Genomic DNA, 13,661 nt, shown 5'->3' on the forward strand with positions numbered 1-13,661 from the left:
TCTTCTAGTAATTATGATATGAGAATTTACTATTATATAATTAACTACATTTTTTTAATTAAAGAATAAATTCATAAATTAACTTAATTTATTGCCATTCCGCATTTTGTCAGACGGATGTCTTTCACCACAAAAGGAAGTGCGTCTATGCTCGGGTTCGGACCCAGACCACAACGCGTTCAACAAGATTGGCAATCAAATATCTTTCTCGTCAAGCTATCACGGGGACTCAGTCTTGTCCTTTCGCGCATAAAGCAACTGATTTGCAGGTAATACAGCCGTTCCCCTTCGAAAAAAAGACAAAAATAGACCACATGCTAAATTAGTATAAAAATGAATATTTAATACATACAACAGCTTAATGAAAACTGTTTTGTGGGTATAATTATGGAACTCTTAGAAGACGTATTCCCTTATGCAGGGCGTATTTGTGTATGGGTAAGTTTATTTATCACCTTTTTTACGAAAACAAACATTTGATAATATCAGAACTAAGTACAAAGTAAGTATACACAATCAATATGACCTAGAAAAGATTTTGCAAACAGCGCGTGCCACAGATTGCGGATATACGTATCGGATTAAAAATTTTTCACTCATGGATAAACGAATTATTTTTCAGTTAATTTCACGCTAAAAACCAATTCGAATGACGCTATTCTTGTCCAAGATTGAGTGTTTAAGCTATACTTAGGGATTATCAGATTTGCAGGTACAAGACGACTAGGCGCGCTTTTCCATATGCGGCTAGGCTTCAGCCTGATCTAGCGTTTTGAAATAGAAATAGATGAAAAATTGTTAGTTACATAAACGCTTCCAACGCGTGCGTTGACCTCTGCGGTTATTAATATGGAAATCCATCACAATTACAGCGCAGTTCTTGCTCGATATACGAAGTTGCGATATGTTTGATACATGTGCGCAGAACGCATTGCAAGACACTGGTTAGTACATATGGTTTCAGCTGCCTTCTGTACTTCGTGGAGTTATTTCGACCTGCAGGCATTTTTTTCTTAAAAAAAAAAAAAAAAAACGATTCTTGATCAAATTAGTCCATTATATAGCAACAGTATTGCGTAAAAAAGCTCATAAACGAGGAGTTTTGCCTTTCCAGAAGAAACCCAGTCAGGTCTAAAGCTTTCATTGCACGATATATCAGATCAGTACTCCTAATGTAAGCGCACCTATTCCAGCGTATTGAAGAGGTTTTAGAATAGGTACAACTGTGCCCCACAATGACTCGCAGATACTTGTCAGTGAGTTCTATTAAAATTGACATCGATGCCGGCTAGTGCCGCGAACATGTATCTAAGATTTTCTTTCGGTACTGTTGCTTCAGAAAGCCTTTCGCGCAGGATGAAGCGAAGTGTCGATGTATTTCGGTTTCGATTTTAGATCACAAATTACTTCCACTAAAAATGAACTTTTTTAAGTTTTATGCTTGATATCGTCGCTGAGGTAATTGCTACTGCCTAAACCATAATCCTCAAGCATATGACAAAACAAGATCCCGACTGTGCTTCTCTTAAGAATAGAATTTTATTGATTCCTTTGTTAGGTATCAGCAATAGTACACATATGACACATTGACAAGAAATGCCCCGAGGCATGCAACGCTTTTGAGCTTAGACACGAGCTAGAATTCGGTGTTGGCTATGCCGGGTCTTCGATTGATCACAGTAACCCCATAATCGACATCACAATTGGTTAAAACAAACAGCTTAATCATAATGTATCTCTAAATCTTTGTACAATTCCAAAGGCACATCGTCTATTGACGGTTGCTTTATTGAAACGTTAGCCTTTTGTGTTATTCATACTTGCAACTAGTCTGACAACTTTCAGAAAGCTGGGTTGACCTCTAGCGCGCAATTGTTATAAATCTAATTTATTTCTGTGTTAAGTATCTGCGTTAACCTGGGTTATTACGGGAAAACAGATCAAAGGTATGCCCAAATGGTCTATACGCTGTACAGCAGGTAAGTCTGCTCAGCCACAAAGGTTCTATATAGAATTAGCGGAGGCTTATAAAATCCATCCCAGAACGAGAAGCAAAGATAACGTAAAGCTGCAATAATGTATATAATAATAATACAAATATTTAGCGACAGGTTATAGAAGTTTATTGTAACTCACATTGTTGATGCACTATACTAGCAACTTTAAAGAAATTGCCATCTTCAATCACATTTCATTAGCTCTTGACGAAATATTGTATATGGCCATAATACGGAGCCGCTCGGTAACAGAAATCCTTTGTGGTAATTCTAGTAGATACAGCCACTGAAACAGGGTGAATGCTCTACGTAAATTCGAATGAAACCTCGCCGACTCCGGACTTGCAATTTGAATCGAACCTGGTACCAGAAACCTCTTGTTCCTGGTTATCCTATTGATGTAGTTCTTGCTACATACTGCTTACCAAAAAGAGTCCTATGAACTGGTGTCGGGCAAAACCCTCAAGCTTCAATTGGAAATGCCGCACGAAGGTAATGCTTCCGTTTATAGAATGAAAGCCCTTCATCTACCCTCCTGCAATATTCCTTGAACGTGTTTCCATGGATTTCTGTTTTGTGAGTTATGTATACAAACTATATAAGGAAACTCATAGAATGAAAAATAATTATAACTTCATGCAGACGCGAGAGTTGAATTTGTCTATCAGCTACGAGAAGACGACAGCTGTGAAATAGGACTAGATATTACGAAATTTGTTTTCGTTTTGATATCCAAAGTTCGGTCAATATCTATAACTCGACTATAGCGAGTCAGTCAAAACTAATCATTTGGTATAGTTAGCAACGTCTGCAACTTATATGTTTCTGTGCTATAAACAAAACAAATAACTTTTCTATTATTCATATCTAGTATCAAAATAGCACCGATTTGTCTATATTACGTAGAACATAAATCCAATATATTTATGTTTACAAAACAGTGTTTTATTTGCATTTCTCCGCCGTTCGTTTCTCAGTTGTCGCTGTTATTGTCATGTCCTTGCCTCACTTTCGTCGTCTGTCTAATTTACTTGTTGTAGCTAATTGCCTTCGTTTTTTATTATCGCCGTAAGGTGATCGTTTAACCTTATCTAGAATTATTGTAAATATTCAGACGGACGAAGCATCGTGCGTTACGTGAGGCGTTCGACTAAAGCAGCACATTTAACAGCTACGGTTGCTGTCGTTATTGTTGTCATATATATATTCATTGGTTTTCATTGCAGTAATAATATAATCGTCATCTGCTCCCCCGAGTTATCTATTGTTGCTTACGTCTCATTCACCTTCGACAGTCCAATGTCATCATCATCGGCATTATGGTCATCGTATATTAGCATTCTGCACACGTTTTCTAGTATTTCCAAAGCTCAGGAGATGCCGCCCGTTTTTCTTCGTTCTAGGCCCCAGCTGTTCCTCACAAGGCTCTCTCCTGTTCGTGCAATTGCACGCTGTCGCTATCTTACTATAACGCGTTGCGTGTTCCGACCAATTGCTTACATATCGTTGCCAGTTATAAATTTTAAGTTAGAAATGGTGCTGCGAATATCCTTGAGATGTACATAAACAAAAGCTAAATTTAAAATTCAACGGTATTTTAATAGATAGCTTAGATTTTAATAGACGCTTGATCCTGCTGCTGTGGCGATTGCTCCCTCACCCGCTGTTCTCTTTCCTACCCCGCTATATATGTATGTATATATAATTAATAGTACTTATGTAAGTATCAAGGATAATATGATGATGATTTAACATAACCTCGTGGTAATTCACTGGTGCAAGTTTACGTGGCGTTCGTTTTTGTTTTCGGTACTTCGGGTGACTTCAGTGGGACTGTAGAACAGCTGGGCAAACCTTTCTTTTTAAATGGTCGCATTAATAATAGTCAATTCCTTATACCGTTTATTTGTGTGTATACTGTCATGCATTTTTTTTGTGAAGTGTCGCATTTATGAGTGTTTATTATATTATCTCATTACGCACCTGTGTCTTGTCATTTGTAGTAATTAATAGTATTTGGTTAATATAGTTGCACTTTTGTCCGGGTATATTATTTTTATTATTAATATCGTTATAATTATGCATCGCTCTCAATAAGTAAATCACTGTTGCTTTTTCGTGCGTAACACTTGCCTCTTACACCATTGCCGTTGCTGTAAATTTGTCATTTAATTCCCATATATCATACTAGATATCATTAACGTATATCCATTTTTTTTCTCAATTTGTTGTTAGCAAGGTCGGGGGGTGGGGGGGGGGATAGGCATAATCGGACGCTAGTCGAAGCCTTTCGAAGTTGTGCTGAGTCTACCCAACACTACCTTTGGAGTTTATTTTTCCGCAGTGTATTTGCCCAAGAAAGGCTAAACGAAGAAAACAGTTGCAGTTTCTTTCGCTCGTCGCTTAGCAAGACGGTATTAAATATTTAGAGGCTCTTGCTAAAAGACATTCGCAACTTCAATTAACTTACGATACATTCGTTTATTTCGGTATTGTTCTCATCGATTTCGGCAACGCGTGCCTGTCGATAAAACTAACCCATTAGATTAATTCTTTAACTGTCAGTGTTTTGCTTGGCCTGTTCACTTGATTTATCGTAAATTTCCAAGAAATTTCTTTGTGTATAAACTGTGTGTTATGTTTTTGCCGCTGCTTTTCTGGATTATGGCGAAACAGCAGCAGCATTAACACCGCCTTAATAACTTCACTAGCCATTTTATTACTGAATTAATAATTCACCTACACCATATACCGCTATGCACCGTTAATATTTAAAGATGTTTCTACAACTAACTCGTTCCTTTTATTCATTTTATCAGTTGGCCATCATAAACCAAACATACGCAAGTTACGTTTTTTCTGGGCATCTTCCAACGCCTGAGTGCCATTCTATGTGCGTCGAAGAATGGCTTCGTTTTACTGCTCCTCTTTTGCATACGTTCAACAGTTCTAGGAGAAATAAAGTAGATACACGGAGAATGGCGAACGCTCATCAAAACGACAGTTTGGTACGAAAGTTACTCTTCTCCTCGTCGGGTGCTAACGCCACGCGGCCTGTCACTTTTGTTACATCTAAGATCACTGTTGGCAAATAACTTCCATTGCGCATCCTGTTGTGTTTCGTTGCCATTGTTGTTGTGGCCGATTTGTATCGCAGGCCTTGATGTCAAAGCCGACGAAATTTCCTACTTTCGAGACAATACCTCAAGTTTAGTGAGTGTACCTACGCTCTGTACGATAGCTACGTGTAATTCAATGCCGCATAGCTGTCTGCTGATGATGATTTAAATAATGCTGATCTTGGATTGATAACCTGTTATCGATTTTGCTAGTATCAATGCGTGAGCTGACGGAAATGTTGTTGTCCACAGGCAGCTCGGACGAACAGAGATCGATGTGTCAAGTTTGCTTACTCTTATTTTCTTCATATGCTTGAAAAGAAAGAAGCTAACCGCACTACGGGAACGGCCCGCGATCGGCGTCAAATGCCGTAGCTAACTCCATTACGTTTTGACGAATTGCACGCATGCTATCCTACAATCGCGTGTGATAGACAAAACCGTTCACACAAACCGTTATGTGTCAGAGGAAAAACCAACGAAAACGGACGGGGCGACATGATCTTAAACGTCCGCGCGCGACCTGCTCCCTTGTCTGATGTTTAGTGTTCCATACATACTCGTTACTCAAGAAGCAGTAAGGACACTTGCAGAGGTGGATAAACGCCCTACGCCCTAGTAGTCACCTGTAAGTCCTAAACATCGCTGTGATCGGCCAACTCAAATTCGACGAACACGGAACTAAATGTATTGCTCGGTACAAAAGCGACGCGGGATATTCTGACTACTGCAATATTGTAGTATATTAAAACAAAAAAACAATCAACAAATTAAATGCAGAAAAAATCCTGTACTGTAAAAGACTTGAACCGGCATTTCTTGCGTAAGAGATCACATATACATAATAGGCACATACTAATGTGGTGACATAAAGCAAACGAAGCCGATAAAAACTTACTGGGAAGAAAGGAAGTTAAATATATATAACCGAATTATGAAGAATGAATACACAACGGGGCGGTACAACAACGTGACGCGCTGATCTGGCAGTGATCTTTCCAGTTTCATCAACTTACGGACGAAGCTGTTTCTACATGTTTGTGTTGTGTGCACACCCGACCGCTATATCGAACGACCCAGATGGGGCAGGAGTCCCAAGGGTAAATCTATATAAATATATGTGTTTGATATATTTGTGTACATCTATGTAGGCGGCCTTACGGCATAACAACTGGCTGCGCTTCCCTCAACGAGACGGATGCAGTGTGGGGCGTATAACAAAAATGACTCTCTGATTCGCCTGCAATCCCTTAGAAAGTCTTCATAGGAATTGTTGCCCTTGTGTGTGTGTGTGTCTTGTGTATGTGTGTGTGTGTGTTGTGTGTGTGTGTGTATATATACGTATTTGTGTGGCATGAGTCAAAGCTAAATACTACTATACTAAGCGTGTAGGAGTCGGTAGATTGCACAATATGAGGTAAAGGAATGGGTAAATTCGTGGTCACTCTTTAATAAATTCTAGGCCATGCGCTACCGAGGCATCGGTCACTTAATTTATTATCAATGACAATCAAACCGGAACGATTCGACAGGATTCGTTAGAGTAAGTGCTAAATTTGTTTGCCCTCATTTGGTTATATCTTCATAGAATTGTGAGGGTGCGCAAATGGCTCCACTGGAGCCTGAAGTCATACACTTGAGTTGCTGTATGTGTCGATTTAAAAGCGCTGAGGTTTGGTACTTCTGCTCGTAAATGCAGGTGCCGTTGTTGTTGTTGCAAGCGATGAAGATAACAGTCCGTTTTTGGTGGAGCATTAGGCTCCAAATGTCTCCAGTTGATTTTAATATTCGCTCAACATTTGCGCGATGCTTAGCTCGGCGAAGCTTTTTTCGCGTACACAGAATAAATCTTAGGACACATCATCGCCATCCTTGTAATTGGCCAAACACTCCGCCAGATGAATGTTAACGCAAGTAATAAATACGGCGTGTGTATTCAGGCTAAATATTTGTTGTGGAATAGTTAGCGACATCGAATAAATACATGTTCAATAAATAAGACCGTAACGAATTATTGAATAAATAAATACAACATTACAAGAATTGCATTTGGTCTCCCCCATTTCAACATGCGACAGAAATTAAAACCAAGGTTACGCAGAGCGGGGAGAAGCAATCTTGATCATTTTCGTACTGTAGATAAAATCCTGAATCCATCGACCAAAAAAAAACCAAAGGTCTTCGACAACACAGACCCTGCAGCTCTCTACGGCGACGTTTTAGAATGTTCGGAAATATACTTATTATTCCTATATTCCGCCGTATTGAACAGAGGAGACCGAAACAGTATCGAACTTTAAAAATTCTACTCTTCGTTTAAAAAACAGTAATAATTTGCATTAAGGAGCTTTTTGATAACGGTGGGCGCAACACGAAAACCCTCTGAAGACACAGCGGATAGTAGTAATCTTTCGAAATGTGCACCAAAGTGAGTTGCAAGTCACAAGATAATAATTGTAATACTAATTATAGTCATCGCGACGGTTACATCTAGTTATAGCTGTACTACACTATACTATTCCTATTATCCTTATAATTGTAATTATTATATGAGGCACGTCTGGCGGGCGGCGACGATTTTCTGTTGCTATTAGTCTCTTTTCTGTTATTTTTTGCTATGTGCATTGTGTTGTTCTCGTTCTCCCTTTTTCTCTGCTGCCTCCCTCACGTCCCTCCCTTTAACTACTACTGATTTTTGTAACTATCTAACCGACATTCATTATCCTATTAAATAATGAGGGATCACCATGAGGTCCGGATCGTCTGCTAAATCGCCGTGTTTATCTTTCTCGCCATCTGTTTAGTTATTCCCTCACATTTATTTCGTCTGCTTCTCATCTTTGCGGTTTGTTGTCGTTCATTCTCGTCTGGCAAATGAGGGCACTGCACTGCTTTCTAGGTACACTTATATATACTCTAGCAGAAACAGTCACCGGAGAGTGAATGTAACGCCTTCACGACCTGCGCACAATCTAGCGAGACAAAATTCAAGCGACCAACCTATGTTTACGTCGCACGTTCCTTTTCGATACAGTCTTCAAGGCTGCTGCTTACCGGGGGCTTATATTGCCTCTTTCCTTTCTGTGGCTTTAATGTGTCCATTTCCCGGGGAACTTGCTCATTGTTAGCACAGGTGCAACTTCGACGCAGCGGCTTAGGTGGCATAAATTTTCGGATAGGCTGATGAACATGGTACGTACACGTACCTGTTTGACCTCAGCTTCATTCTTGGAGGTATATTATGGAACAACCAATCTTCCAATTTCCAAAAGAACCGGGGTAGCGGAGCGTGTGGAAGATACGGTCCTGTGTGACGTTTAGAAGAACTGATCTTACGTTATCGTATTTGTGAATATATCGATCTACGATCGATCTATTTTTTCCTTTCTTCTTATCCAAGTGGCCGATCCACTGCATTTCATGCTAGCGGCATGCATTCGGTGTGTAACAACGTGTGCCATCGCGCTCTTGTCACTCCTCGTGAAACCTTGATGGAGTGTTATAATATGTGTTAAATGATCACCATCGTCGTCGCCGTTGACAAACGCATGTACATCTCGAACTCGTTTCTTGCCAAAAACAACTGGCCCTGACATACTATCGTGTTTTCCAATTGGCGCCCATGATCACCGCAACGCTTAGAATAATCGCGCTCGACGCTTGAGGTCATTGCGTCTCCACTCCGGAAGCCGGTAGAACTGCAGTCGATCCATGTGAAAAATCTGCTCAAACTCCTAATTGTCATGTAATAGAAATCAGAAAAGAAGCACGATTCGATATTAGAGTGCGTAAAAGCGAAAAATTCGATGTTACGTATGCGAAGAACTGGTGGCATTAGGAAGAAATATCTGCCTTTTATCGCGTGTGACAAAGAAAATAAATTTACTCGGATGATCGACCTATTCTGTTACTGACACACAACTGATTCGCACGGCTCATCAAATGACTATAACATCCATCCTTCTGTTGAGTGCATGCCCATGTAAAACTTTCCTAGTACTCATCCGCGACCCACCCGTGAACAGCGCTATAATATGATATTCGTTACGTTTGAATCAAAGCCCTCTTAACGATGGGGTGCACACAAACAGACAGGTAATCATTCATTGAAATACAAATAAACGATGCAGAGATTCGAAGTAACGAGAATTTTAGCCTTTTAATTCGATTCATCCTTTCATCTATTTGCCTCCACCTTAGCGTCTTCGTGTTAGCTTTACGATTTCGCTAGACGATAGAAGCAACTTACCTGATTTGAGAGATGTCTCTCGAGGTGGCAACGGTCGACGTCCGACGGTAGTCGGTAATTGGCAGTGCAGAGAAGGTGATACGGATAAAGACGAGGAGGATCTTGAGACATGTGCCAATTCACATTGGGCATTGAACGCCGAAGGTGGGGCGAGTACGATGCATGCCTCATGCCTACGTCAATGTGTCGAGATGCACGAAGGCACACGGCAGCCAGCAAGTCGACATAGACACCCCACGAAACAAAAGCGCGCAGAATCGCGCGTAACGGGTAACAACGGAATCAAATCCGGTTCCAATAAGTAACGGAGAGCGAGCCCACACGGCCCCGCCAGCGATGATGATAGAGCAACAAAGATTCGTCGCCATCATTCCCATTAGAGGCCATCGGTAGTGAAGGTGATGGTGAATTAGTTAATCGTTGAGCGAGAGGATCAGCGAAGGGGCGCGTCATACCGAATACAGACAGGGCAAAGAATACGGATAACGCCGAACGATAAGAATCACAATAACAAAAGCCAATTTCGGTCGGTTGCTGCTATTTAGTAGATGCGCATATTACTATCTAAACTAACTGAAGCGCGTAGCGAATGCATGCTCATCAGCACCAGGAGTGTTGTCGACAGCGAGTAGATTTAATCATTTAGCTTCCCGGACTTTCCTAAAAATCTATACGAAAATTAGGTAGATTTACAAAGTTTTCCCTTATGTAAATTTACCTTTTTGAATATTTTTTTTTAAATTTTGGCCGAATTGTTTTGAACAGAGCTAAAGAGAGTAAATATTTGATGTAAAATCGGCGGTTTCTTAATGACACCACGCAACGTTACCATTTACGTTATGTTAGACGCCAAAGAATAGTTAACAATGCCGCACCCTGCATGCAATGCTCTGTGACATTACAGCTCTGTTCACGATCGAATTTTTCGAAATTATGCTAGTGCAATTTGACTTGAACTCATGATGACTCAGCCTACAACAGATTGGCGAAACTTTTTGTTAATCATCTCGCTGTCAGACAGACGAAAGTTTGCGATCACCTTGAAACATGGCTAAGACAGATGAGTATGGTAAAAACCTCACTTGTTTTAGCCAACGGTCTGTCTGTCATAAATATATGTCAGTCAAAAAAGCCGCATCATATTGTCTCGTTGCCCAATAAAACAATCTTTAAGCAAAAAGCAAAAAAGATTCATAATAATATGGGGGTACACACAATATCAACTCATGCATTATATCAGCTTTTGAAAAGAGGAAAATTTTTATGTTCAATGAGCTGCTTAGAAATCTAACATTTACCATTTATAGCCTTCGATATATAACTTCGATAGAGATGCACCGTTGTCGAGCAGATGTCTATGTCAGAATTCACCGACGAAATACAACGACCGAACAGAGTATATTTATTTAAAATGTACTTACCGCAGAATGCCTGTCCTTCGCCGCTTCTTGAGTGATTCATTGCAGATTTGCTCCGTACATCAGAAGATGCAATTGACATTGCGTCGGAACGATCAGAACCAAACTCAGATGAAGTTGTGGTTTTGAACGGATTTGCCGAATGCGACGTCTGCAATGTTATCATAAGCGATATCGGTGACTTTTATCACTTCATTCTTTTTTCTTCAAAAGCCGTTTTCCCCCCTTATCTGGTTTCCACCGTAAATCCGGTCGACAGATACTACCTAGATCTCGTCTTTCAAGTAACGAACACCGAGGCTATTGATTATCTATTGTTCCGGTATGATTTAGCCTTACCACCGTAGACATGAATGACTACTCCATTGGCATAAGCACTTTAGTTTGGGTTACACGTGTATTCGATTGAGGATTGTAATGGGATTCTGTCCTATTTTTGGATACACTACTTAAGTGGATAGTCGTGAAACTCGTTTTTATAGCTTGAGTTACTGGAACACAAATTCTCAAACAACAAAAAAGTCTACCCTGCAAATGTAGCTTGTGTTTAGCTCAAAATTGTCGGGAGAATGCACACGGTCTTTTATGAAGCACGAAAAACGTCGTGGACATTCAGTGTCGTTGTGGTTGTTAGCGGAAGCTAAGTCATGTCGACTCCGCCGCCGAATGAGTTGTAGCTGAACCGTTGACAACGCTTGATTACAGTTTGGTTGTACATGGCGCAATTGATAATAACAGTGCGTGCAAAGAGCGCGAGTAAAATGACCAGAATCGAGCCTGGTATTCATGTCTGATTGAGGGGGCATCGATAGCGACCACCGAAGTGCCTCTGAGAGGCGACCCATTCAAACGGATATGATAGACGTTGAAGCCTCTTTTCTAACCCCTAACTGTTTAGCATGCCTGCGTATCTTCTTCTCGCGCTTATCAGCCTTCACCTATTATCAGAAATAGGTCAGATATTGCAGAAGTGGCAATGAACTATCCATTTAGACAAGGTTGGCTAGCAAAGTGTGCTGCTTTACGTAGCGCCGCTATAAACACTCCATACTCATTTCACAACCACGGAAAAACATGATCTCATCGCCACCATTCATCCTGTCAATATCCTGAGATAAAATAATACGGAAAAATGTTTTTGTTCGAAGTTGACTACAAGTGAAAGCACATCCCGCGTATGGATGTACACACTGCAATTTCAGCTGATGAAATCAAACCGTGTCGAGAAATATCCGACAGAATTGCAGCTAAACTAGACGGGCCCGTACAGAAACGAACAAGCTTAGGCTTGAGCGGACGACACAAGGCAATGCGTCGCCGAGCATAACTGGTAAGTACTGATACCTTTCTGTTGGGTTAGTCGTAACACAACGTCATGAAGGCGGCTGGACAGAGAGACGGTTGAATGAGTCATTGTGACATCGAGCAAGCGCCTGGTGGATGTCATGCCGCGGTATGCTATAACACACACTATTGCGGCTGTCTTTAGCACGACTCCGATGTCGCTATTACTTCTATTGTGACTGGCACTTGTTCTATGTATTTCGTCGAGTACTATGGACGCCGGTCACACGATCTTTGTACGACCTTGAAATGGCGCACTGATCATTGCGCCTGACGCGGTATGTTTCTGTTGATGTCCCAGTGTTGTCATATCACTTTAGGACGACGACGACGACGACAGCAGCTGCAGCAGCAGTATCGTTGCGACTATTTATCTTCCGAAAATACGCGTTCAGTCACCTTTGGCCTGCTTACGAGCTTAATTTTCGTTCAGAAATAGTCTTGGCGGCCGCCATACCGACAAAAATGACTGCATACAACGGCTGATAGCCTGCTTCGCTTTTGCCTCATGTCTAAATTACGCGGGTCAAGTACCTGTGCACGGTACAGATATACTGAAGTTCGGCAAGTAAGGTATCCTATTTGGCTACAGGACGATAACGGAATTAAATGTATGTGATTTATTAAGAACAATTGATAATTTTGTACGAATAACGATATAAATGTATGCGATAATAGTGGAACAACTAGGTAATCGAAACAAGAAATGGTGAACGTGGAGCAAAATTATTACGGTGCTGATAATCAAATGACCAGGCTCTTCCCCATATGTAACTCGATCAACATCAGTTTGTTTCTACCTAATAATTAATAGTGCGTCTTTGTGACACTTATGACCAACTTCAGATCATTGGCAAATGTCTGACTGAATATCTTCAAAGCTGAACAAGTTTGTCGTACAACAGAAAAAAAAAGCATACCATTTGATTGGAGTAATGATGCGAAGCGTTCGCTGGTAGTGTAGCCGATTTAGCGCTTAATCCATAGCCCGGTTTTGGTGGCTGATGTAGCGAAGATACGACTGGAAAATTTGGCAACACGAGCGGTGTGATCAAACGATCGATCAACTTTAGATCAATCAACAGTATCTAGAGTAACTATATACGACATGAAATGAACTACTTGCTATTTAGAATCTGCTTATGAGTATGTAAGTAGATAGTTTTTAAATTGACTACTCGTAATAGATCAGTGAAGAGAACCCAACATTCGGATCTCGTTGGTATAATGTAAGCAGCATTTTGGGTACGTAAAAAACCTCGAACTAACCATTGTAGTTTATGTGGACATCGTGGGGTCGAGCAGATCCTCGAAGAATTGAGTTTCGATCAAAATCAGGGTCTAACTCCCACGGCCGTGGTCGGTCTAGATCACGGGAGGGAGCTAATGTAACGTATGAACGCGCCCACGGAGAGGGGAAGAGTGAGTATGAATAAATAACGGGAAAATAGCAACAGAACAAGTTGATGACGTGTCTACTTAGATTATTTCGATCGAAGAAAGATATTTTAGTATTTTCATATTTGAGACATCA

General features: G+C 40.7%; 1 protein-coding gene across 3 annotated transcripts in view; it reads right to left on the reverse strand.

Annotated features, from left to right (window-relative positions):
• Nucleotides 1-2,920: 2,920 nt before the first annotated feature.
• Nucleotides 2,921-13,661, reverse strand: part of Unc-115a (actin binding LIM protein Uncoordinated 115a) — a 62,377-nt gene continuing 51,636 nt past the window's right edge. For all 3 annotated transcript variants that reach the window (XM_086968920.1, XM_022835506.2, XM_022835498.2), the window contains exons 12-16: nt 13,397-13,510; nt 13,048-13,148; nt 10,787-10,934; nt 9,366-9,538; nt 2,921-8,850 (exon numbers count right to left, since the gene is read on the reverse strand). In XM_086968920.1, the coding sequence (XP_086825046.1) occupies nt 8,755-8,850; nt 9,366-9,538; nt 10,787-10,934; nt 13,048-13,148; nt 13,397-13,510 (632 nt within the window). In that variant the 3' untranslated portion in view covers nt 2,921-8,754. The remainder of the gene's footprint in view (nt 8,851-9,365; nt 9,539-10,786; nt 10,935-13,047; nt 13,149-13,396; nt 13,511-13,661) is intronic.

Source organism: Varroa jacobsoni, unplaced genomic scaffold (assembly GCF_002532875.2).
Source record: "Varroa jacobsoni isolate VJ856 unplaced genomic scaffold, vjacob_1.0 scaffold_64, whole genome shotgun sequence".
Classification (NCBI taxonomy): domain Eukaryota; kingdom Metazoa; phylum Arthropoda; class Arachnida; order Mesostigmata; family Varroidae; genus Varroa; species Varroa jacobsoni.